We start from the raw sequence: 26153 nt of genomic DNA on the forward strand, positions 1-26153 counted from the left end.
CTTTTATTTCAAATCTCGGCCTTAGGCTCTCGTCTATTTGATGTTGACGACAAAACCCAAGCTGAGGTGTGGGAAATGGAAATTCTGAGGAATGCAAATTGAGCATCAACAAGTGACTGAATAACGCCTCTCTTAATATTTATGCACGAGTATGTAACAATTCTAACCCAAAAAGAGGGCGTAGGCGCAGCCACTGCAAGTGGTGGCGGACATGCGCCTCTGGCCTCATTTGGGTAAGAATTATGACGTCATGCATGAATTTCAAAAGAGGTGAACATGTATTGTACCAGACATCTTTTAAATCCAACTTGCAAACAACTTATTGAACCAAACCTCTCATAACATAATTCATGACAAGTATTGACAAATTGAATACAAAATAATTTATTTCATAGAACTGCGAAAGATTTCTACAATGACAATTATGTTATAAACAAGTTTTAATACCTATGTGAAAACACACACTCAGGAAAAATATTTTATATGAAGGTGGACAACAATAAAACTTATTTATCTGCTCCTTCAGAAATGCAACTTTTTAAACTCAAAAGGAAAGAAAAGCTATCTACAATCAAAAAAGGCAAAGAGTACAATACTTTTTTGCAGTGCTGTTCAATTTTCTTAAAGGCACTTTAGAACACAAAACACAATGAAGAAATAATAGTAGGAGGCCGGGCACACAATGCCACGAATTGAAGAGCTGCCAACACTTGCAACTTGAAATCAGGGAGATGTGTAAAACAATCAGGGAGAACTTTTGAATTATATTCAACACAATATGGGAAATGTTTCCATATAATCGGGGAGATATTCCAAATCTGTTCATCAGAACATTGAAAGATTGATTTATTTTTGGGGAACTTTCTGCAGAATCAGGGAGAAACGGCAGCTCTGATTTCGAGCACCAAATTGCTAACTCAATGCGTCCAAGTCTTCTGTAAACCACTGAATGCTCAAATAATGGTTTCAAACTCAAGTACCGGTACTGTACAAAATGACAATGTGAACAGATTACAGACCAGTGAACAGGCTGGCAGACTGGTGTAATGCCTAACTAACTGCTCGCACCGTCCAGTCACTTTTAAAAGTTAAAGGCAAACTCTGCACATAATTACCAACCGATTGTACCGGAACCAACTTGATCCAAGCCTAGCCATAGTGGTTTCTGGATCTTCAAACTTTGGATTCAAAATTGTTAAATAAAAGTATAAAAAGTGAAAAATATAGAATGTCTGGGTTTTTTTGACACCTTGTTTTTAAATTACTGCTTTAGTGAGGAAACTAGCAAGAATGTGTTTACTGGAAAACGGGTGACCAGGAAAATTAAATACTGTCCAACAACTAATGGGGTGCTGGTCGCTGCAAATATTTGCACAAACAACAAAACTTGATAAGAGTTTTTAGTGTCTAGATTACTGGGCCCGCTTTCATAAAGCTGCTTAAAGTAACCAAATAAATTCAATGTGCAAAGCCTTCAACTATAAATTGTACCTTCTGCGCCAATTAAAACGGTGCTGCACTTCTATTGCTGATTTGTTGAGTGTATATATTATGTATGTTAGACCAACTATTGAATATGCTTGCCCAGTCTGGTATTCAAGCCTCACGAAGTCTCAACTTGGATGCCTTGAAAAGTTGCAGCGCAAGGCTCTTCGTATTATCTTGTCCTACGATTACTGTGAAACTAAGTCTTTTGCGGAAATTTATTCTCAGCTTGGCCTCCCTGCCATGGATGTTAGACTTGAGCAGCTCTTCGTTAATTTTGGTAAATCCCTCCTCACTTCTAACGGATATAAACAATGGCTTCCCCCAACACGAAACAACAACCTGAGAAATTCCAATAAACTTTGTACAATTAAATGTAGGACTAACCGTTTCAAAAACAGTTGCATCCCCTCCCTAGTCGAGCTGCTCAATCACCAATAATTGTTCTGGCCTGTAGATAACTTGTTTTAATTGTGTAAATATTTGTAATGTATATACTTACAGTTTTTAAACTTATTATTCACATCTACTCTACTTTTATAATCTCGTATTGTATATTTGCTGGTTTTTGATGTTTTAATGTATTTTTATATTGTAAATCTAAACACAATTCAGCCTTTTGGCTGCTACGTTTGATTTTTAATAAACCAATAATAATAATAATAATAATAACAAAGGTCAACACAAATAATCTTGTGATATTGAGCTTACCAGCCAGAATATCATTTCACAAGTACTTTTTGTGACTTATAACTTATATAGGATTTGAGTTTGATTTTTAATAAACCAATAATAATAATAACAAAGGTCAACACAAATAATCTTGTGATATTGAGCTTACCAGCCAGAATATCATTTCACAAGTACTTTTTGTGACTTATAACTTATATAGGATTTGAGGCATTGCATGGTGGGGTATCAATATATATTGGTTTGCGGTAACACCATGTGTGTGTATCTACTTGCCAGGTAGAGTTGTTCTTAGGGAACTGTCTTGCTTTTTCTACTGCCGTGGAGTAGAAAACCTAGAGACCAATTCCGAACTGACTCCGCAGCAGTACAGTTATTACGATCCTATAAGCTAAAGTAGTAGTCCAGTCAAATTTCTATACCATCCGCCCTGGTAATAGTTATAAAGTAGGACAGTTCTTTTCAGAACTGAGAAGTCTCCCGAACCTCCGATTTTCTACTCCACGGCAGTAGAATAAGCAAGACAGTTCCCTAAGAACAACTCTACCTGGCAAGTAGATACACACACATGGTGTTACCGCAAACCAATATAGACTGATAACTTGTTAAGCAATATTTAATGCCTTTAAGTGGCGACTCTGTGAAACTGGGCCTACAGGACTTGAAAACCAATGAATGTTACTGGTCCATAATTATTTTTACAACAAAAATTCTCTGTTAATAACATTCGCTTGAAACTCTTTGTAAACACAAAGTTTGGACATCCAAATCCAAGCATAAGAATACATTAAGAAAATCTTCAAAAGTATGTTTGAAATAAACCCCCAAAAACTTACCTGCAGGACTTTAATCGACATTAATGTTACTAGAGCTGCCAACACTTGCATCTTGAAATCAGGGAGATTGTGTGAAACAATCAGGGAGAACTTTTTAATTACATTCAACACAATATGGGAAATGTTTTCATATAATCAGGGAGATATTCCAAGTCTGTTCATCAGAACATTGGGACCAGGTTTGCAGCAGAACTTGTTGATGGTTTCCGAGTTTCGCCATTGATGTACTTTCTAAAGACAATGTTCGAGGCCTGCCTCATTTAGTTCCTGTTGATCCGTAGCCGTCACTTCCTCGTTGAGTTTCCCCAAGCTCCTATAAGAAAGGTATGAGAAAGGTATATGTAAAGTAAAGAAATCAAGATAAATGATACTATGTAGAAGTTCTGGAACTATTAACTTTTTGGAGTGCAAAGGTTGTACTCGTACGATCTATAATTGCATTTGCTGTGGTTTTAGTCAATAACTTGGAACCAATCAACTGACTGCAGTTGCTTTGCAGGTTCATACATTTTTTTTCTTTTCTTTGACTGTTTTTGTGTGAAATGAGAACTTTTAAGTTGAAATGCCTTACGACAAAAGTTCAGTTGCTGGACCTGAACCGACCGTGTTTGCACTAGATTGTCAGTATGTCAGCCATCCATCAACCAATGGTCGACAAAGATTTCTCGTCCAAACTTGCTTTTGCTCGTACCTATAACAGACATTTTTAGGTGTTCGGGCCAACAGCCCGGAACACCTCTTATTTTTTTTAATATTTTTTAGCTGTTCCGACCTACCGTCGGAACAGGTATTGTTTTCGTCGAGATTTTTATTATTTTTATTATTATTATTATTATTATTCTTTGTTTCTCGCCAAAACCCCATTGCATTTGTACACGTTTTTTCTTTAAGCCTAATCTCCCAAACCATAATACGAAAGAGTGAGTTTATTATACCATATTGTAGCTTAGAACATAAGCTTTACTCTAAATGTAAAAAAAATTGAAAATCTTAATTAATTAACCACGTAATCTTCATTTGAATATAACTGGATGCAGTCGCTTCAATGTTATTGTTAAATATTCTCTTTGGTAAATGCCATACAGTATGTACCTATCATGAGTTGTGACTTCTTGAGATGAGTATACGCATTTGAATATAACTGGATGCAGTCGCTTCCATGTTATTGTTAAACATTCTCTATGGTAAATGCAATTCAGTATGTACCTATCATGAGTTGTGACTTCTTGAGAGAAGTCTACTCAAGTCTCCTTTTGTTGTTTTTCTACTTACGTTCTGGACCACAGCGAATTCTCTTTTTATTCGTTTCCTAACCGAGTTCTGGACGTACACGAAGGCATAGGGTTTTCGTTTAACGAACGTGCGCAATTGAATAGGGGTTTTTGACGACGACGACACACCATCGTGTCCACACATTCTACCTCCATGTTTACACTAAACTTAAACAGTTTGAAGATAATGATAGTTGAAAGCTTCCCTTAACATATTACTTGCTGTGGTGTTGTAGTTTTTGAGAAATTAGTGAAAAAAATGTCAGCGTATGACTGGGACCGAGTTGGTTTGGGACCGAGTTGACCGGCTTCGTTTCAGGCGACGAGCGTGGACGACGAAAATAGAACGCCAGGGATTTTGAATCATTTACGGGTGAAGTCACCTTGTTTGCGCCGGGGACCATTTGTCTAAACTAATTCAAGTATTTCGCTTTCTTTTCGGAAATTATACCATGACATACAAAAACTCTTTGGTAGGAATACAAAAGCAGCGATTTTATTATGCTGACGTTTCTCTTGTGGTTGAGTGGGTCATTTGTATAAAGCTGCTTATAATAAATAGGCAAAACATTTTGCTTTATAAAAATGCATAAATTGAGCAGAATAGTGGCTTAATGTTATAGAGCTGCTTATATAATCAATAGGCAAAACATTTTGCTTTAAAATAAATTGCAGATCAGCAGAATACCTTGATTCACAACTTGTACTTGTATTTGCTGTGTTTAGCTGCTTTTTGTGTTTAAAAATCTTTAGTGTAGTTTGGTCCAGGACCAATGGCTTTTAAAGGAAAGAATCGCAGCGCTTGCGTAATCATGGAATTGTGCTTACGCTAAGCGTATTTAACAGCTCAGCAGGGAATGTGTTCTTGAGCGTCACAATTCGCAATAAAAAAAGCTACAGTTGACTATGTGCTCAAGTCCTGTAAAACTGAAAACAACAGTGACTTAAAAATTTGATTTGCAATCTCAGGATAATACCAGTGGTTTACTTACGTGCAAAAGTAGGCCGGGGCGACTAGTGTGCTTTAGTGTTAAAGTCGCAACTACAAATTATTATTTGAGTTACGACTACAAATTATTATTTGAGTCGCGACTACTATTTTTCTCTACTCTGTTATAATCGTGCTCAAACGTTGACTACAAAAATTGTCCCGACTACCTGTCCAGTGAAATACTGGTTGTGTTGCTTCTTACTATTCGCAACATATAATATAACGTGCGCTTGCAACACTTTGCGGCACAAGTCTTGAGAATCCGTAATTTATCGCGGCAAGCGTCGAAGTTGGGTTTGAGGGGCGATTAGTCGAGTTTGTAAATTTCACTAGTCACCCAGGCCTATCATGATGGGAACTTGCCTATTAAGGTTATATCGCGAATTGCAAAATTTCAAGAAAGGGCGTTGCGAGCGCGAGTCGTACAAACTGCATAGTAACCGCCCCATATTCCTTCCCAAAATGCATTGCGGTTCTGAATCGCAATAAACCTTATGAAAAATCTTGTGCAAATGGGCCCAATGTCGTGCTCTGCTCTGGAAGCAAAGATTCAGTGCTTAGCAGAAGCAGTGAATTCTGCGCTTACGTCAAGCAAAATACACTGCTTAGCAGGGATTTCTTTTGTTTGTGTGCTTCCAAGCTCGCACATTTTATTCCGCGCATGCACATTAAGCCGAAAATGGTGATCGTAGGTGCAGAGTTTGGTGGTTACGAGTTCAGTAAAATCCACTCGAACAAGATCAAACATCAAACCACCAACCAAATACAAGGATATTATCCTCAAGTAGTTTGTCACATGGCAATGGACTCTAAAGATACTAGCATGAACTCAAGAAACCAACCAAATTAAACAATCATGAGTCAAATGCAAGTTTTTACATTATTCAACTAGGGACCACTTATCTTATATACCGCCCTCTATTGACAAGTGACTGAAAATCCTTGCAACACCATATCTCAAGGAGTGCAGGACCAATTTTTACACTGTAGTGAAGACTCCGTGGGGCATGGACATTAATTTTGAAAAACTGTGACATCAAGTTGACCTCTACTTCCAGGTCAACCGGAAGTGGGACCATATCTCAAGAGTTACACAACCGATTAAAAAAAAATTCTTCAGTTATAGACTCCTTAGGACTTAAAATTTGTTGGGAAAAACAGTGACCTCATTTTGACCTCTTCTTCCGTGTCAACTGGAAGTGGGACCATATCTCAAGTACTATTCAACCGATTTTAAAACTTTTTTTCAGTTTTAGATCCCTTGGGCATTGGAGATTAGCCTTAGGTTACCGTGACCCCATGTCGACCTCTACTTTGGGGTCAACCGGAAGTGGCACCATAACTCAAGACACTATTCAACAATTTCAAACTTTTTTTCAGTTATAGGCTCCTTGGTCATTTTAGCACATAATCCAAGCAAAAGAACACGGAACAGCTTTGTGTTTGTTCACAAACACCTAATGTCTAGTTTTTTATTGATACTTCTTCTTCTTCTTCTTCTGTATGCCCTTGTCCCCCCTACAAAAACATCTTTCCAAACATCGTATGAACTTGAAACTTCACACATAGTTAGATATTTATTAGGAGAAGAAACCGTGTGAGTTACGTCATGATGACGTCATCAATTGTTGAGTTATGAATATTCAAAGTTTATTAATTAAAAAAACCATAACTTTTGATCTACATGAGGGATTCTTACAATTGAAACACCATCAGAATCGTTATTGAAAACTCCGTAAACGCCTCACCTACATGACCCCATTTCGATGTTGTCTTCTGGCTCAAAAAAGAGGTTGGAAATTTCAAAATTCACGTCTAAAGAACAGAACGTAAATACCCATTGGTATGTGCATAAACATTGCACGTAGGCATACACACAACGTGTAGTGTATTAGTGGTGCAACAGAGTCACGCTCCATTGATCATCCATAGAGCGCGAAAAGGCTTCATGAAGAATAGTCTTCCTTCAAGGCGGTTAAAACATACATGCCCATTACAATCTTTTCTACAGTCGTCAATATTTCCTAAGTACATATTTCCAAAACTACATAAGCTATTTTGACAATCTATACATCATATGAAAGGGCTTTACGTACTTTACAGAAATGGATATGTTGGTGAACTTTCGTTGACCTTTTGACCTGTTTAAACTGAAAGTGACTTTGAAATGATTTGAAAGGGCTTTGTTTAATGCCTTTTAGGTTGAAATTATGGAGGAGTAAAGAAATATACATCCTTTGATGCTTTACCATCACAGCATACAAGTCTGGCAAAGGTCTGGTTTAAAACAAATATTACCGATGACATCACCAAACATCTTTTACTAGAGTAATCAGGTTGTTTTGACAGTTTTTGCAATTTGAATCATTTATTACAAATCTTGAGAACAAAGCAAGGTGTAACTATTTGTTTTTTAATCCAGGCTTTTACTCCCGGTAACCGAACACCTTGAGTTTGTCCACAAACTCTCAATCTCTAGTTATACTTGACATTTTTACATTTTCATGCAGACAAAACTTACCTCTACTTCTTCTAGTTCTGGGTAGCATATTCTCTCACAAATGAGTTGAGCGATGCGCATGTCTTTTTCCACTGAATGTAAAAAAATAAATAATAATAAACCCCAAAACATAACAAATATTAATAAATGCTTGTGATCTTTTTCACAGAGCTCAGGAAAGTACTGGGTATACTGTGCTAACACACATCGGTGCACATTGGTGAAACCACATTTAAAATTAAATGTTAATAAATATTGAAAAGAATAATAACAACAAACTCATTTGTTCATACACAGCACGACTGTAACTACAGAGAGGCAGTCTGTTGGGTCTGGTCTTAGTACTAAATATGTCCTTAACTTTTTCAGTGACTAGCCAGCAGGACCAGTTAGCTTTTCATTTTACTGGTCCGTCAGCTTTTGCATTTGTCAACAATTCATTATAAATAGGGTTGCTTTTCAACACTGGACTGGCAAGGCAGACTACTTGGAGTGAACTCCGACTGATCCTTAGGTGTTGTATCAAATGCCAGTTCAACTGGCATTTGACCAGCGAAGAGAGAATGCTGCCACACATATTTGACCATGAAAACCCTACTCCAACTTGCCTACAGTTCATCTCAATATCCTCCACTCAAATGTTATTTCACACCAACATGTTTGGACCTGGATAACATTGGAATGCCTAACCAAGGTGATTAGCAAATCAGGGCAGTCAGGTTGGCTCAGTGGTTTCTGTCCCTGCCTACTCTGTGGACCCCAGTTCGATACCTCTACATGTTGGTTGTGGCTTGTCCTACCAAGTGTAAAACTGAAATGTCTTCATTGTCTTTTTTAGAAAAAGTTGGTGTGATGTTTTGTTACGTGCGCCTAATTCATTACAATGTCAAAAAGGAACTAAGGCACGACAGAGACATTTGACAAGGAAGAGTGAAACCTAACCAGCGATTATATTCACGATGATAATTTATTTTATACTCAAACAACAATATTTAAAGCAATAGAACAATTAATAATGTACATGGCAGATTTAATACAATTCAAATAAAAGACCCTAAGATTAGCTACCGGAAGTTTGATGACTGGGTTTGATGTGCTGGTTACACGGTGTCTCTTCTAAATTGACGTCTGGCACTAGATTGGTACATCTGGGGAGAGCCTCAAACCTGGCATGGGTTTAGGCCATCTAGGAAGAGCCTCAAAACCGGGCGTGGGTTTTAGGCCATCTAGGAAGAGCCTCAAAACCGGGCGTGGGTTTTAGGCCATCTAGGAAGAGCCTCAAAACCGGGCGTGGGTTTTAGGCCATCGGAGCGCAAGAACCGGGTGGTTCAAGCCATCAACTTGAAGCAGAAAGAGCACAGTTTTGACTGACTGTCTCTGTGCAAGAACCGGTTGGTTCAAGCCATCAACTTGAAGGAGAAAGAGCACAGTTGTGACTGACTGTCTCTATAACTGGAATATGGCTGAAACACCAATACTGGACAATGGTGTGGCCGACGGTTGGAGTGGTGACACCCATCAATGTATGAGTTGGGCAGAGCCCCTGGCTGACTCAGTGGTGGCGGAGTGATGAGTGTAACCCAGCAAAAGGCATACCCAGTATTTTATAGGCTAGAAACATCACACAATGCAGTGGGCAATTATACTAAACATTGTGTCCACTGCACATTAACAATAAGTTTGGAGTGTCAACACATTAAGGACACAATGTTACATTATGACCGTTGCATAACATCTAACGATACACATTGTGAAACAGACTGACCTGTTTTGCCAAATACCACAGATGTTCTTAAAGACCAACAAATATGTCATAACAAAAGGAACAGGATAAGGGGGAGAGAAAGCCCATCTGTAACAGTCTTCCCCCTTGGGGAAAAGTTTTTTTTTTAAGAAAAACTTTCCAATTTAAAGTACACAAAATGCATGAAATTTAGTACATAACACTTACAATACCATAAAATCTCATCATTCGCATTTATACATTAACGAATTACATTATAATAGCTCTATCTTGGAGGAATATAATCATTACAAATAAAACGCACTCTGATTAAAGCTAGAGCGCCTTTAAAGGCGTCTTGATAACGCATCAGCAATGATGTTATCCTTGCCCTTAACATGAATTACTTCAATGTCAAACTCTTGGAGGATTAAACTCCAACGGAGTAGTCTCTGATTCTGATTTTTCATCTTCTGAATGAAAACTAGTGGGTTGTGGTCAGTGTACACAGTGATGGTTTGGGCAGGAGTACTCAAATATACTTCAAAATGCTTTAAAGACAAAACTAAAGCGAGACACTCTTTCTCGATTGTTGAATAATTTACTTGCTGTTTGTTCAACTTCTTAGAAAAATAACAAACTGGATGATTAAAACTGTTATCATCTTCCTGCAATAGTACTGACCCAACTCCCACATCACTTGCATCAACATACAACTTAAATGGATTGGTGAAGTCTGGAGCCTTCAAAACTGGTTCACTTGCCAGCATAATTTTTACATGCTCAAATGCTTGACTGCATGCGTCTGTCCAAATAAATTTGTTTTTCTTGCTGAGCAAATTTGTCAGCGGAGCAACAACATCTGAAAAGTTTTCGCAAAACTTTCGATAGTACCCAGCCATGCCGAGAAAACGCATCAAGTCTTTTTTGTTGGCTGGCTGTGGAAAATTAAAAATTGCTTCAACTTTTGCTTTGACAGGCTGAACTTCACCTTGACCAATAACATGGCCCAAGAAAGTAACTTTGGCTTTAACTAACTGGCTTTTCGCAAGATTTACTGTTAACTTGGCCTCGGTTAATCTTTCAAACAGAGCACGAATGCTTTCCATGTGCCCTTCCCAGGTATCATTAAATAACACAATATCATCAATATACACTTCGGTGTTTGGTTAACCCTTAATCACATTGTTCATCAACCTTTGAAAAGTTGCAGGGGCGTTTTTCAAACCAAAAGGGAGAACCTTGTACTGATATAAACCCTGAGGAGTCACAAAAGCAGAGACTTGTTTTGCACGAGGAGTAAGAGGGACTTGCCAATATCCCTTTAACAAATCAAAAGTAGACACAAATTTGGCCTTGCCAATATGATCAATACAATCATCTACTCTAGGCAATGGAAAAGTATCAGATTTTGAAACTGAATTCACCTTCCTAAAATCTGTACAGAATCTAAAGGAAGAATCAGGCTTGGGTACCAAAATACACGGTGAGCTCCAATTGCTATCACTTTCTTCAACAATACAATTGACTTTCATGTATTTAATCTCCTCATTCATATACGTCTGCTTAAATGGTCCTACTCGGTAAGGGTGTTGTTTAATGGGCGTGGCATCCCCTACATCAATATCATGAAATATCAGTTCGACCTGGAACATCAGGAAATAAATGTGAATACTCTCGTATTGGATCGGACACTTCAGATTGTTGTTGAAACGGCAAATGACTTAATTTGTCACTCAAATTCGACAAAACTTGTGAATTTTTCAATCTGAAACTTGTACCCGGAATTTGGGATGACTGATCACCCTCGTTCTCTGAAGGATTTTCAACCTCAACATTAACATTGCAAACTGGGACAGTTTCTTCATTTTTGTCTGATCTCTTCACATTTCTTTCGTGATACTGCCCCCAATTCTGTTACGTGCGCCTAATTCATTACAATGTCAAAAAGGAACTAAGGCACGACAGAGACATTTGACAAGGAAGAGTGAAACCTAACCAGCGATTATATTCACGATGATAATTTATTTTTTACTCAAACAACAATATTTAAAGCAATAGAACAATTAATAATGTACATGGCAGATTTAATACAATTCAAATAAAAGACCCTAAGGTTATAGCTACCGGAAGTTTGATGACTGGGTTTGATGTGCTGGTTACACGGTGTCTCTTCTAAATTGACGTCTGGCACTAGATTGGTACATCTGGGGAGAGCCTCAAACCTGGCATGGGTTTAGGCCATCTAGGAAGAGCCTCAAAACCGGGCGTGGGTTTTAGGCCATCTAGGAAGAGCCTCAAAACCGGGCGTGGGTTTTAGGCCATCGGAGCGCAAGAACCGGGTGGTTCAAGCCATCAACTTGAAGCAGAAAGAGCACAGTTTTGACTGACTGTCTCTGTGCAAGAACCGGTTGGTTCAAGCCATCAACTTGAAGGAGAGCACAGTTGTGAGTGACTGTCTCTATAACTGGAATATGGCTGAAACACCAATACTGGACAATGGTGTGGCCGACGGTTGGAGTGGTGACACCCATCAATGTATGAGTTGGGCAGAGCCCCTGGCTGACTCAGTGGTGGCGGAGTGATGAGTGTAACCCAGCAAAAGGCATACCCAGTATTTTATAGGCTAGAAACATCACACAATGCAGTGGGCAATTATACTAAACATTGTGTCCACTGCACATTAACAATAAGTTTGGAGTGTCAACACATTAAGGACACGATGTTACATTATGACCGTTGCATAACATCTAACAATACACATTGTGAAACAGACTGACCTGTTTTGCCAAATACCACAGATGTTCTTAAAGACCAACAAATATGTCATAACAAAAGGAACAGGATAAGGGGGAGAGAAAGCCCATCTGTAACAGTTTCCATTACATGTAGCATGCTTTGCTGACGATTGAAGAGTCGGAATAGCACTCCATACTAGTAACATCCATACTACTACTTCAGTCATACTCAAATCCTTTATTTCGGCAAGAAGGATATTGAAGGATTTGGAAGGGTTAGGGAATTTCTTTAACTTTGAACTTAAGTCATGGTCCATTCTCAGAAAGCTTCCCCAATCTTATTTGATGAACTTTAACTTACCTTTAAAGTCTACCTTTCCTAGATTAAACAGAATCACTCCAATGTTGCCCCTGTAGTCTCTATCGATAACGCCAGCTAAACAAGAAAAATCAGTATTTTTTAGCAACATGTGTCTGAAGGCCATTATCCATGAAACCAATTACATAGAACTGAGTAAGCGGAAAATATTGCTCGCATATTTCTGCTAAGCACAACTACATGTAAGCAGGATACCAGGGTTACATTTTGTACAGTTGTATTTTAGCTGAACATGTAACCTCATTCTGGTAGGCAACATTTTATTGTGCTTAGCAACTTTTTTAATGCTTAAGCAGCTCTATGAAATAGGGACCAGTTTCATAGAGCAGCTTATAAATAAATAAAAAAGTCTGCTTAACAATATTATGCTGAGAAAAAATCACCAGGATACCAGTCACAAAGATGGTATATATGACTTTATATTTTGGTCGGTAACCTTAATTTGTGAAAACTGTTTTACACTTTAAAAATTACTCTTCATATTAAAAGCAGCTCAATGAACTTGTGCCCAGATAAGCCAACGTTGAGTTTCAGAAGTCATTTACAGAGCATTCAGGCCGAATTCTGCGCTTACGATCACGATTCCTGACTTACATGCAAGCGCTGAGTTTCTGCGCTAGCCTTGTTAGATAGAATGCCAAGCGCAGAATGCCTAGTAACGTCGAGTACGCACATGCAGAAGCCAAAATTCCCTGCTTACTTGTGAAATACCTTTGCGGTAAGCACAGAATTCCCTGCTTCTGTAAGACTCAAAGAGCCGATTCTGTGCTTGCATATGGATTGGGTTTTTACTCCCTCTCAATGTGTGAAAAGAAACAACTCAAACAAAAAGCAGGGTAAAAGAAAGAAAAGCAATCCTCTTGGAAAAATATCTCACCTGCATTGTAAGTTTAGTTTATAAAAAAAACCCCAGAAACAAAACTAAATATAATGCAACCTGCCTCCTGAGTGCACTTTACTGTATCTTGACAATGAAACAAGTGCAGGATACTGAAAAAAAAAAAAAGAAAAAAAAAAAAAAAAAAACAGAGCATGAAGATCTGATGTGAACCAAATAAAACATGAGATTTTCGCACACAAATTATTTCAGTTCATGAAAAAGTCAACACAATTATGGAACAAGTGTTTGGGCACCACTTCTGGGCAGCCCCACAACCTCATTGTCCACCATGCACGAATGCGGGCCATTTGGTGTCACTCAAGACAAATAATGCGATGTCTCCATTATCTGGAAGGGGTTACAAAAGCATGAGAAAATTGTACCCTCCCCCAAAGATGACACTTTCTGACAATACCCGACCAACACTTCAAAGTTGCTAGGTTTTTAGCGTCAGAGGTACAAACAATATCTTTACCGAAAAGACTTTTAAAAGGCAAAAAAAAAAAAATAACAAATAAATAACAAATAATTCTGAACGAAAAGCAAGTTTATGAGATAATAAATTGGATTGTAATTTTAACGACGGTTTATCAAATAATTTACTTCCAGGCTCATGATTGTGTTTTACTTTCAAGTGCCCATTTATTACAAAATTGTTTGAGGGATCAATGTCCAAAATGTAAAAAAGAAAGGAAAGAAGCACAGAATATTTGACTAACAAATAAACCAGTTCATGATTAATGTGACTGAACTGGGTCATATGACATGATTTTATCGGTTAATGATGGGGCTCGCAAAAATTAATAAACTGCCTTTATCACCAACATTTAGAGTGACATCCGTGCAGCACGATAAGGTTTTAAGTACAGTTGAACCAGGGTTGCTCCCAGGTTTTTTTTCAATATTTGAGGGCATTCTTAACCAAAATTTTTCAATTTTGGCTGAAGCACAATTGAAACAATCTTTCCAGAATGTTTCCTATTTGGTGTTGATCTTGGTTTTATAAGCCCTACAGTGCATTGTATAAGGTGTTCTCTTGATATAATTTTGTGCACAAAAAGAAAAGGAAAAAAAAAAAAAAAAAAAAGGAGAGAGGAAAAATATATTGGCCGAAAATGTGTGAATCAGCTCGCAAATCGCAAGTATCGGATTGATGTGCTACAGCTTGTCCAGCATGGAGAGAACCTTAGTTGAACTATTCAAATCCTGCAGACGTTCTTGCAAGGGGCACTCTAATGCCCTTTTCGAAACCTTGGCTTTAGCTTTGGAATCTTATCTTAATTTTAACTTGAAATCTTTGAAATTCACTTGAAGGGTTATAAAACACAGTTGCATGTTACACCGTTTTAACCAGAGGTAAAAAACTTGTTATTTCGAACAACAGCAGCACTATTATGAAAACCCCCCACCCAAAACAACAAAAGCATACAGCAACACTATAACCTCCATCAAAGGTAAGCTGAACCATAGAGCTAGGACGTAACACGTATGGATTTAAGGCATATGAAAAACTTGCGTGCATTTGCTCAATGACGACCACAACGTAGCCCTCAGCACGTGAAATCGCAGGCCGTCTGAAGCAAAACCGGCAAACGTTCATTCATAAATAAAAAGTGTCAGTGTATTTTACCATATCGCGCTGCATTTGAAAGCTCTATTCTTACTCTCGAGAATAGTGTGTAATTATTAATTTATTTTATTTTTAAACATTTGTTTATAACGTAGGTGACCTTTGATGGATATTGGTGCCTGTGGTGGAGAAATATCCTTGGGAAGGAGGACTCGACCAACAAACCAACATAACTGCCAGCTGCTCAACAACGGACCATCAATATCAACAGAGAGAGTAAGCAAGAAGACCTGGTCTACTACTAAACTTTACTCCTTAGAAATTGTTGATTCAAAGCTTGTTGGAGAACAACTTTTAGTGCGAGTACACTACACCGATAAAGAATGGGACTCCGCAGCTCATGACGAGTGGCGAAATGCTGAAGATGTTATAGACATACTGGAGTGTTTTGTTATTTGTTCACCCGTGATAAAGGATCTGTTCTTCACCCAACTTAAAATTTCAGTTAAAGAACATCTTCATGGCCATCTTCATGTAAAGTGTTATTCTCTGTGGAAAAACAGTATTTTATTTTGTATTAATATCCAGGCAGCTGTTATACTTGTATGCCAAAACTTCTTTCTGTGCCATTTGTTTTGCCATAATTTGAATTTTACCAACATTTTACCTCAAACCAAAGAATGCACAATAACCAAGACTTTTTTTTATGAACGCGTTGAATAAAAATGTAATCCGTGCTAAATGTTGTCAAAAATGTTGCCAGTGATCAAAATATTGCTTCCAACTCAATGTGAAAGTGCAATATAATGCTTGGTAAATACATGAAGGCGAGTTAGCATGTAAAATGTATTTAATACTCCCTTGTTTCTTTAAAACAGGGATGCAAAACAAAACGCCTTAACCAAAGATGTACACTTGACCGTTCTTTCAAACTATGTATTTTTTAATGTTTTTTAGTGTTCTTAATGTAAAGTGTCTTTTTCTTAACTGTAGGAAAAACAGTATTTTATTTTGTTTTTATAACCAGGCAGCTGTTCTATTTATTTGCCAAAACTTGTCTTCTATTTCTGTGCCATTTGTTATGCCATAATATGTAAAGTTTATTAACACTTTACCTCAAACCATAGACTGCACAATATCCAAGATTTTAATTAAGAATGATGTGGAGTGAAAATATATTCTGTGCTAAACTGTTGTCAAAAATGTTACCAGTGATCAAAATTTAAATTACAACTCCATGTTAAAGTGTGGAAATTATTTTACTGCCAGTGTGTATCAGAGTAAGATTTGTTGTAGCTTTTAGAACTTAATGTATGATTTGTTGAAGTGTACATGTACGTGTTTGTGATTTACTGGTTTGTGCCAAGAGTATTGTTAGGAATGACATTTCCTAAAATAAAATATTTTAAAAAGTATAAAATTGAGCATGTCACTTGAATTCGTGAGTCCAAATCCTATTATGGTTTGATATACACTGGTCCTTGATGAATAAACCATAAACATACACATCCAGGATACAGTGTGGGCTGTTTATACCCCCCCCCTTATATAATGGTCTAGTCCATTGACCTGTTTGGTAAAAGTTAATGGGAGATAAGCTATGCAGTCTTCAGGGGGTCAGTGCAACACACAGGAAGCCATGGCACACAAAACTGTGTTCTTTTCTGCTCAAATTGGGGCGAAAGTTTTTCATATGGGCTGAGGGTAGCGATCATATAATTAGAAATTTACAGCCAAACACATAATCATGGCCATAATACACAGCTACAGCACAGGTATAAAACAAGCTTCTGTGTTAACCATGGGAACTTCATGCAACCGCAGATGATCAATGATAATGTGCTGTTTTGTAGTAAATAAAGTAATGATAGAAACCCCTTTATTTTGTACAGTTGGATTTATGGACTAAGGATCCAGGCATTGCAATTGTTAAATTTACCCACTAACATGTACAAGACTAGTAAAAAAAACCAAAAAAAAAAAACCAATCCATTGACTTCAAATTGGTATGGTTGATTTTATTCTGTGTCAGGTTATGAGAACTCTCTGCATATGGCAAGGCAGCTATTGGAAAAAAATTCAATTACAAAGACACTGGACACTATTTGGTAACTGTCAAAGACCAGTCTTCTCACTTGGTGTATCTCAACGTATGCATAAAATAACCAACCTGTGAAAATTTGAGCTCAATTGGTTGTCGAAGTTGCGGGATAATAATGAACGAAAAAACACCCTTGTCACACGAAGCTGTGTGCGGTTAGATGGTTGATTTCAAAACCTCAAATTCTAAACCCGAGGTCTTGAAATCAAATTCGCGGAAAATTACTCCTTTCTCGAAAACTATGTCACTTCAGAGGGAGCCATTTGTCACAATGTTTTAATATCATCAACCTCTCCCCATTGCTTGTTACCTAGTAAGGTAATAAAACCGTTTTATGCTAATTATTATTTTGAGTAATTACAAATAGTGTCCACTGCCTTTAAAACATAAACTTGAAGTGGTTAAAACCGCTCCCATGAAATTAGGCCAGGGTGTCCAAAAGTTGGTCAGAAACCATTCTGGCTAACACAACATGTTCAATGATTGAAAACACTCATAAATTTGACCCACCTCCAACATCAATTTGATTTTTCCAGGCAAGTCCAGATCTTGGTGCAACTCGGCCATAGCAGCTTTCCGGTAGCTCTATTGAGATATCTGTTAGTACTTTCTCTTTTCCACCAGCAGGGACTGTGTACTCATAAGCGCTAATGGATTATGGATTTAAAAAAACAAACACCAAAAATTAAACGGGACTATACGTACATGTAATTACATGAGATGTAGTTTTAAAGGACAAGTATACCTTTGGTTTTAGGAACAGTTTGATTGTTTTAATCGTAGATGAAAAACCACCAAAAAACATAATGTCCAAATTCCATTTCAAAAGGTGGTAGCATTTATGTGAGATAGCGCCGAAACCCCGGTAAAACAACAGTAAATATCTCTGATTCAAAATCTGGGGCATAAAAACATACCTTTTTAAACATATAAACCACCTTGTTGTTGTTAAATCAATCTTTATTGAGCAAATCAATAAATACAAAAAACAAAATATCAATAAGCAAAGGATAAAGAAAGCACACTTAAGCCCAGGTCATTAATATCATGGTCAACAAAGTTGGCCATGTTACAGTGCATGTATGAACTTATAAGTACCAAGTCTTTTTAGTTTATTTTTGTTTCAAAGTGAAATTTTCAAAATGCTCTAATACTATCGAAAGCTGCCTTTTAACACTAAATATGTTTTAATTGCATTTATCAATATAAACCACAAGGGAAACTGAGTGGGTAAATTTGTAAATGATTTTTGGGGTTGAACAAAGAATTGACTAGAGTGGGATTCGAACCAACGACCTCCGGATTAACGTGCCGGCGCTCCACCAACTGAGCAATCTATCCCTATATTGGCAGTTTCCCTATTTTGTCAATATCTTTGTTCACCAAGATTGCCCGAGCTTTGTCATGTAGGCCTTAGTTGGGTGTTACAATAACGTAACCCTCATGCCGACGGCAAAGCCGGAGGGTTACGAATCATCCGCAATCTGTGCAGGGCGAAATGGTTTAAAAACATACAATTTCAACAGCTAGTCAACAGATTTGCTCAAGTTTTACCACTTTCGAAAATCGTGACACAAATTCTATGAACACGACCTTAAAGGAACACGTTGCCTTGGATCGGTCGAGTTGGTCTTTGAAAAGCGTTTGAAACCGTTTGTTATAAACATGCCTCGAAATTTTCCTTTTACCTCGTCGACCAACAGTAACACGGTCGGCCATTTATGAGAGTCAATATGGCCTACCGTGTTAAAGCGTTGAACATATCTGGAAGTCGCAAAATGGCGATGCGACAGGTTCAAATTAGAACCTGGGAAATTTGTGACTGTGTCGCTCCGGGATCTGGTAGGCCTAAGTTTAAGTCGTTTTTTTCCCCAAATATTTTCTCAATTGTGTTTTTGAGTGTTGACATTGATTGAGGATCAAGTTCGTGTTCCTAGAATTTGTGTCATGATATAAATATTATTTATCCCCGATCTGCTGATGCAAATTTATTTTTAAGTAAGTAGGCCTAGGTGTATTAACATCTAATTTAAAAATTATTATTTTTACATGTTTTGTTTTATTTTTAAGTTGCCTACTCCGAAAACATGCTCCTTTTTATGACATGAATTTTTATAGGTTTAAAATTGGTTTATTAAAACACATTCAAACATAGCGCAGCTACAAGCTAAATTGAGTTTAAAATACAGAGATTCATAAAAAATAGAAATGTTTAAACTCACCTGGAAGTGGTATTTTTTCAAAATAAAGCTTTTGTCACTAATATATGTGTTTTGATGAGTGGAATGTGAATTAACAGTTAACTAAGGTTTTAGACAATCAGTTCTTATGTTATTTACAAATTTAAGAGTAGACCCCGACCCAAGAGGGCGCTGTTCGTGACGTCAATCGAGGCAGACTTTGCCTGTAATGCGTAGAGTAAACACAATTGCAAAGTACATGTACGGACCAAGTCGTGAGTTTGTACGTTTCAAAAAAAGTTTTTTGTTTTTTTCCGGCAATGCCGACCAGGTGTATTGCTGCTGAATGCAGAAACACACTTTTTGAAACGTACCAACTCACGACTTGGACGTACATGTACTTTGCACATGTGTTTACTATACGCTGTGCAGGCAAAGTCTGCCTCGATTGACGTCACAAAAGGGGTAGGCGGAGTCAGCCCCCAAACAACTTTATATATTTTTTAAACATATAAATCGTGACAAACAATTACTAAAAAATTTATTTTATTGTTCGTAAGCATATACTCTTATGTTTGAAAGAAAAAAAATTATATTTCCAGGTGGCTTTAAAAATTACCAAACTAAAAACCATTAAGAATTGCAATTTGTTTTTAAACATAAAGGGCAAACTGGCTAGTGCCAGTGACAAATGAATTAAATTAATGACAAACTTCACCAAGTAATGAAAACATGAGTGAAAAAGTGGCAGTCGGATACCAAAATTTTACGGTACAGAAAAAAATAAAATAAAAGTTCACAGATTTACAAATAATTTGCAGGGTTTACAGAAGGTAATGGTGAAAGACTTATCTTGAAATATTATTCCATGAAATGCTTTACTTTTTGAGAAAACATTAAAGGAACACGTTGCCTTCGGATTTCACAAAATTTCACGTTTGAGGGTGTTCCTTATACTTATTAAGAGTTGTTCTTGCAATAAAACACATTTAATGTGTTGTATTTAGTGAATGGTAATTAAAAAAAACAAACACTGACCTCTGACCCCGAAACATGGCCCGCGAAATATATACGTTTTTCAAGCCGTCAAAACAATCGTCCGTTTATGCGCGATACACAGCAGTTAGGCTGGCGCCGTAGCCAATGGCCTGGTAAACCTACCAGAAGAACACGAGGTAACATACCATTCTCTACCATACGACGTTGTGTGAAATGTAAACACACCATTTTGCTGTCAAAATGGATCGCCGAAAAACACAGATTCAGCTCATTGCTCTACGCAAAGAGATGATTGAAGACACGTCCAAAAAGAAGGAACGGACACCTCGCCAATCAGGGTAAGAATAATGTAGTGGGACATGGACTAGCCGACGAGAGAGAGAGAGAACGGACCGTGATTGTTTATACCCAATGCAATGTTATTGTTAGTTATTATTGTGGACATGACACGTAAATTCACAGCCATGACAGCCGCAGCAGTGAGTTGTGAGAGTACATAAATGTACATGTACTATGACTAGTTTACATGTAATCTTGTAGATCTATTCACTCGGTGCATAGATGGGGGTGGGGATTTGAATCGAGTGTCCAGCGTCCTAATGACTTGGCATAATTTACCCTAATTTACTTTGATGCTACAATACAATTTAAAGAGTCGTTTATCTGGCTGGGAAGGGGAGGACTTTTGTAAAAATTGTAGAAGTACAGTTTAAAAATAGTACAGATTTATCAAATGTTTTTTGTATATTTTTAACAGTTTACCCAAAATATTGTACCCAAGTCAACTCGTACCCAAGTCAACCCGAATTCTTTCAAAGAAGTGTGACCTTTCAAACAATGAAAAATAAAATTGTCGAGAACTAATAAGTTATATCAATGGTTATCAATTTCTTGTTGAAGGTACTATGTGAGCAGATGCCAGGACTTGGCGTAAACATCTTGGGAGACCTCATCAAACCCGGCACCTTCAAGTCCACATCATCCACCTCCGCAAAGCTCTTGCCAAGCTGGTGTGTTTGTACCAACTGTAGGGAGATGCCAACACAACAGGAGAGGTCATGCTGCAAACAAAGGCCGGATGAATGCTTCTCAAACTTGGTAGTAAGAGATTGATTATTTCATACTGTCAATGGCATGTGCATGTATAACAATATGCACATGTACTGTCAAAGCAGTCCAGTTTTGTTACATGATATTTTGATCTGTCCCCCCCCCCAAAAAAAAAGGAAACAAAGTAAATGTGTAAACAAACATTTAATAAGGAAACACAAATTTAAGCTTTCATTCATTGTAGTTACTTGTAAACAGCCTCCTTCGCCAACGTTGCATTACCAAAAAACTTCACACTGAACAGCCACATCCCAAATTTTAATAACATCATGTCTTTGACCAGCAGCCGATTTCACAAATTTTACGCAACTGCGTAAGTCCACTTGTGCAACGTTTATGGAGCAACTTGCGCCATTAAAATTGCGCAAGTGGACTCACGCAGTTGCGTAAAGTTTCGTGAAATCGGCTGCAGGGAGGTAGTATTTTCAAAAATGTCACTTTAATGAATCAACATCAAGTGCATGGGTTTTATATTCCATATACATATACAAATAACCAATTTTTATTTTGTTAATTGTTTCAAAAATGTTTGTGTTTATATTTGAAAAGATCTTGAGGCACCTTGTTCTGGACCACCATTAGAGTTGGCACGACATCACAGGAATGACATGTACACCAGGGGAGCATGACGTACACAACAAATGACTGCCACAACAAATGACTGCCACCCAGCCAGCCTTCACAGACAACATGTGTTGTGTCAGAATGGTACTGGAAATAGAGTAACACTACCTAGTTACTGTGTTTGTAAAATCAGGGATACATTTCCAGATAGTTTCAACTTTCATGTACACATGATTTATGCAAAACAGGTTTAACAAATGGCAATATTTCCTGTTGTCAAAAAGTAGATTCTTATTCCTAAATTAACACATGTCAGTATTTAAACTTATTATTATTATTTTCTTTTGCACATTACTTATGTCAACAAATCATTGAATGTGATGTGAGCAGCGTTTGTTTTCATCACGACATATGATTACATGTAAGTTTAATTTGAAGTACATGGCCAATTGTTTATACAATCGTCATATTTATTGTATTATTTATTTGAGATTTCGATATTTTGTAACAAAAAACACACTAGAACAACAAAAGCAAAAACATAAACAATCTGTATTCAAACAAATTTATCTGAAATATCTTTATTCATAAAGAGACATGGATCATAGATGCAACAAGTTTGATAAACACAGTGCCATTTCAATTGTTTAACCTTAACCCTTGCAAGTATATTTTGATTTCAAACCACATGCCTGTTATGAAATGCATGGTCAGAATGATGTTTTAGAACTAGTCATATTTTTGACTAGCAGACCATGTTAGTTCGAATAAGTAAAAGTTTTAAAGGAAAACCACCCAATTTCAAGTCATACTTGTGTTGATCATTCTATTCTACTTTTAAAACATCCTTTCTAACCAATATGCATTTTACAACCAAATCACTCGATCTAAGGCATTGCTCTCTCTAAAGGGACTTTATACCTTAGATGTTGGTAATTACTAATTTGTGATCATAAAACTCACTTGATAAAGTCTACATGATGAGAGGCATGTCAAAGGACTTGTTTCTATACTGCAATGGTGTTTTTCTTTCACTGTTTCTTGCAGCTTTTTTTGCCAAATTTAGCCCAAATTGTCACAGGTTTATTATTTTATGCATAAATATTGAGGAGATACACCTACTATTACTAAGGATACTGCATGGGACTATAGTGTTCTTTGACAAAGGACAAATTTAGTTAATGTTTGCAAATACATTGTGTACTGCTGTGAATTGTAAAAACATGTCTCAATAAATTGTCCATATTGTTTTATAAAGTTCCTATACATTTGTGACAAAGATTCTCTTTGATTACATACAAACTCTAGAACTTGCCAATAATGCTAATAATGCACTGACCTTATGCACACCTGTACAGACAATTTTGTAGCCAAATTGTGGAAAGTTACATGGAAATTAAATTTAAGAAGTGGAATATCTGGATTTGTGTTTTGCTACAAGTTCTTCTGTTGGTAGTAGTGGTGGTGGTAGTGGGGGGGGGGGGGGGGGTGATGGCGGCTGCGGGTAGAAGCCATCCTTGCACCATTAGCGGTAAGCCTGGGCGACTAGTGGCGGACTCCAACTATTGAATCCTTAGTCGAGTCGCGACTATTGTTTTCAACTATTCGGTTAAACGTGCTACAAAAATAGTTCAAAAAAAAATGCGTCTACCTGTTTGGTAAACCAATTTAGTCGCTCATGACTATTCATGACAACATAATTTACTTACAGAACACAGACATCAGTGACACAAATCTTCAATCTTTTCCGCTTGAATTAGACTATATTGTGCTTGCGGCACACATTGCCACAGTGCATCGTGATAAATAAAATTTTGTTGCGACTAGTGTCGTAGTCGCAACTATTGGATGGAGGTGTGACTAGTCGATTAGTAATTTTCACTGGTCGCCCAGGCCTAATTAGCAGAGTTTTCCTGTCCTGCGAAGAAGCTGGTTGTCATCTAACCGTGCTTGGAAAACTTCTTTGATGTACGTGTACTCTTTCTTGTCCATACCGGCTTCAATAATCACATCACCACCCAACTTTCACTGTGACCTGGGAATCAAGTATCAATACAAAAATGTTACAAATTAATAAAATTGTTCCCCGTTTCTGATTTTGTTTTGTAATTTTTGAAAAGAGTTCTTCTAGACTATGGCCCTTTTCGAAACCACGGCTTTGGCTTTGGATTCAGCTCGGGCTAGCTTGGCCCCGCAGATGTTTGGACAATACTGAGCGTGCTTTGCGTAGGGATTCAGACAAGAGGACGGAGTCTGAAGCCAAATCCAAAGCCGAAGCCGTGGTTTTGAAAAGGGCCCATGGAAGCTTCATTTTTGTGGACAAGAGAATTATTACTTTATTTTAGCTTTTCTTGCCAACTACCATTTGCAGTATGTGCTCCCTGTTCAGATGCATCGCACAGTAAATTTTGCTGTCAAATGATTCTGAGCAATGTAAACAGGAGCTACCTCAAATAGTACCGTCCAAGACCAAGGTCAAGGAATTACATCCCCATAATAGACATAAACATTATTTTATAAAATAATGAATGTATACCCCGAAGAAAGGATCATGTTGGCAAATAAGACAAGTGACATCTATCCTATGGCAATGGACTAATAGTAAAAGACACCACTGTCCTGTTGCCATGTGACTCTACATGTACATGCAAACAGCATAGAGAAAGGACAGAGAAGTAAAGTCCCTGTAATTTTGTATCTAAAAACGAACTGTGGGGTATATGTGACTCGCAATTGCATACTATACTTACGCGGTAAACATGGTAAACGCCTCCGACATGTCTGAGCAGATGTTTTATTGAGAGGATGAATTCTCTAGCTCAATTCTCGTGTCATGACACGTCCATTTTCAACTCCACTCGCTAGTTAGTATTAAATAATCTCGTCTTTTTGCTGCAAAGGCCCGAGGCAAAAAGAGACACACGACTACAGAATCACATGCACTATTAGTAATACGGGTACTAGACATTCTTTCGTGTACAAAGTGTTCGCATTACTAGACTGGCCCCGCTAAAATCCTACATCGTACGAGCAAGAACGGGGAGTTCACTGCGTCTGGGGCGGGGAGGTCTGGCCGCGGGAGATGATGGCCCGCTGGACGGCAGCCGCTCGGCCCCGGGACGTGGGCTGAACTTGCTGCTTAGATAGATTAATAAAAAGTTAATTCAACGTAGGCCCTTTTATTTTTGTTAATGAACTGTTTTTTTGTTGTTGGAGTAACCATGGAGGAAGAGATAGATACAAATGGGTTCGTAAAATTTTTAGTAATTGCTCAGTCGTATAGTTCAACGGCTGTGACTGGAAATAAGACTAGTGAATTTGGCGGCCATTTATGGGAGTCAAAATCTTGACCCCCATAAATGGCGGAGCGTTTTGTTTCGAGAAAGTTAGCAAAAGCGAAGCATTTCTAAGGCATGTTTGTGTAGATCATTATATTCTACTTTTTTAACATCTTTCCAACCGTAATCATTTTACATCAAACGCTTGCCATAGCCCAAAAACGCCCAACAAAGCGCAGCCCGAAGGCAACGTGTTCCTTTAAAACAATATCAATTCTCGATAGCGAGAATTACAGATTTATTTTAAACACATATCATGACACGGCGAAACGTGGGGAAACAAGGGTGGGTTTTTCCCGTTATTTTCTCCCGACTCAGATGACCGATTGAGCCTAAATCTTCACAGGTTTGTTATTTTTTTTAATATATCCTCCTCTTACCAGTTTTCACGCTATTATGCCTTTTTATTTGAATTGTGAAAAAAATTATGATGCCAAAAATCAACCGATGCCCTAATTATCTTCATTTGTTAATAATATGAAGTATGCAAACATATATTAAAACTTACTGGACATTGAAATGTTCACACTACACACCGATCACCGATGACTTCAACTGGCCCTATTTGTTTTGAGTTTTTCCTGTTTTCACGGCAAACAAGAAAGTATGGTTTCCAGGTGAACCCATCCATACATGGAAGAAACATCTGCAGTGACTACAAGTGTTCTTTGAGACTCTGCGTATGACTCTATAGCCAGCAGTTGTCTTCGTTTATCCAAAATATTTTTTAATGAAATTTTAAAAATTACCATGGTAATTTGCAAAAACAACAAAAATAAATAATTTAATAAAAAGTGT

At 37.5% G+C, this 26153-nt stretch overlaps 1 protein-coding gene and 1 long non-coding RNA gene across 2 annotated transcripts in view; one reads left to right on the forward strand and one right to left on the reverse strand.

Moving 5' to 3' along the window:
• Positions 1-368: 368 nt before the first annotated feature.
• Positions 369-26153, reverse strand: part of LOC139936922 (uncharacterized) — a 30441-nt gene continuing 4656 nt past the window's right edge. The window contains exons 2-5 of the mRNA XM_071931747.1: positions 17675-17811; positions 12596-12670; positions 7795-7865; positions 369-3324 (exon numbers count right to left, since the gene is read on the reverse strand). Of these exons, the coding sequence (XP_071787848.1) occupies positions 3268-3324; positions 7795-7865; positions 12596-12670; positions 17675-17811 (340 nt within the window). The 3' untranslated portion in view covers positions 369-3267. The remainder of the gene's footprint in view (positions 3325-7794; positions 7866-12595; positions 12671-17674; positions 17812-26153) is intronic.
• On the forward strand, positions 20503-22081 carry LOC139936924 (uncharacterized). The gene is made up of 3 exons (XR_011786036.1): positions 20503-20681; positions 21244-21444; positions 22003-22081. It is a non-coding gene; the product is annotated as an uncharacterized lncRNA (long non-coding RNA).

The sequence above is a fragment of the Asterias amurensis genome, chromosome 5, assembly GCF_032118995.1.
Source record: "Asterias amurensis chromosome 5, ASM3211899v1".
In the NCBI taxonomy this organism is placed as follows: Eukaryota; Metazoa; Echinodermata; class Asteroidea; order Forcipulatida; family Asteriidae; genus Asterias; species Asterias amurensis.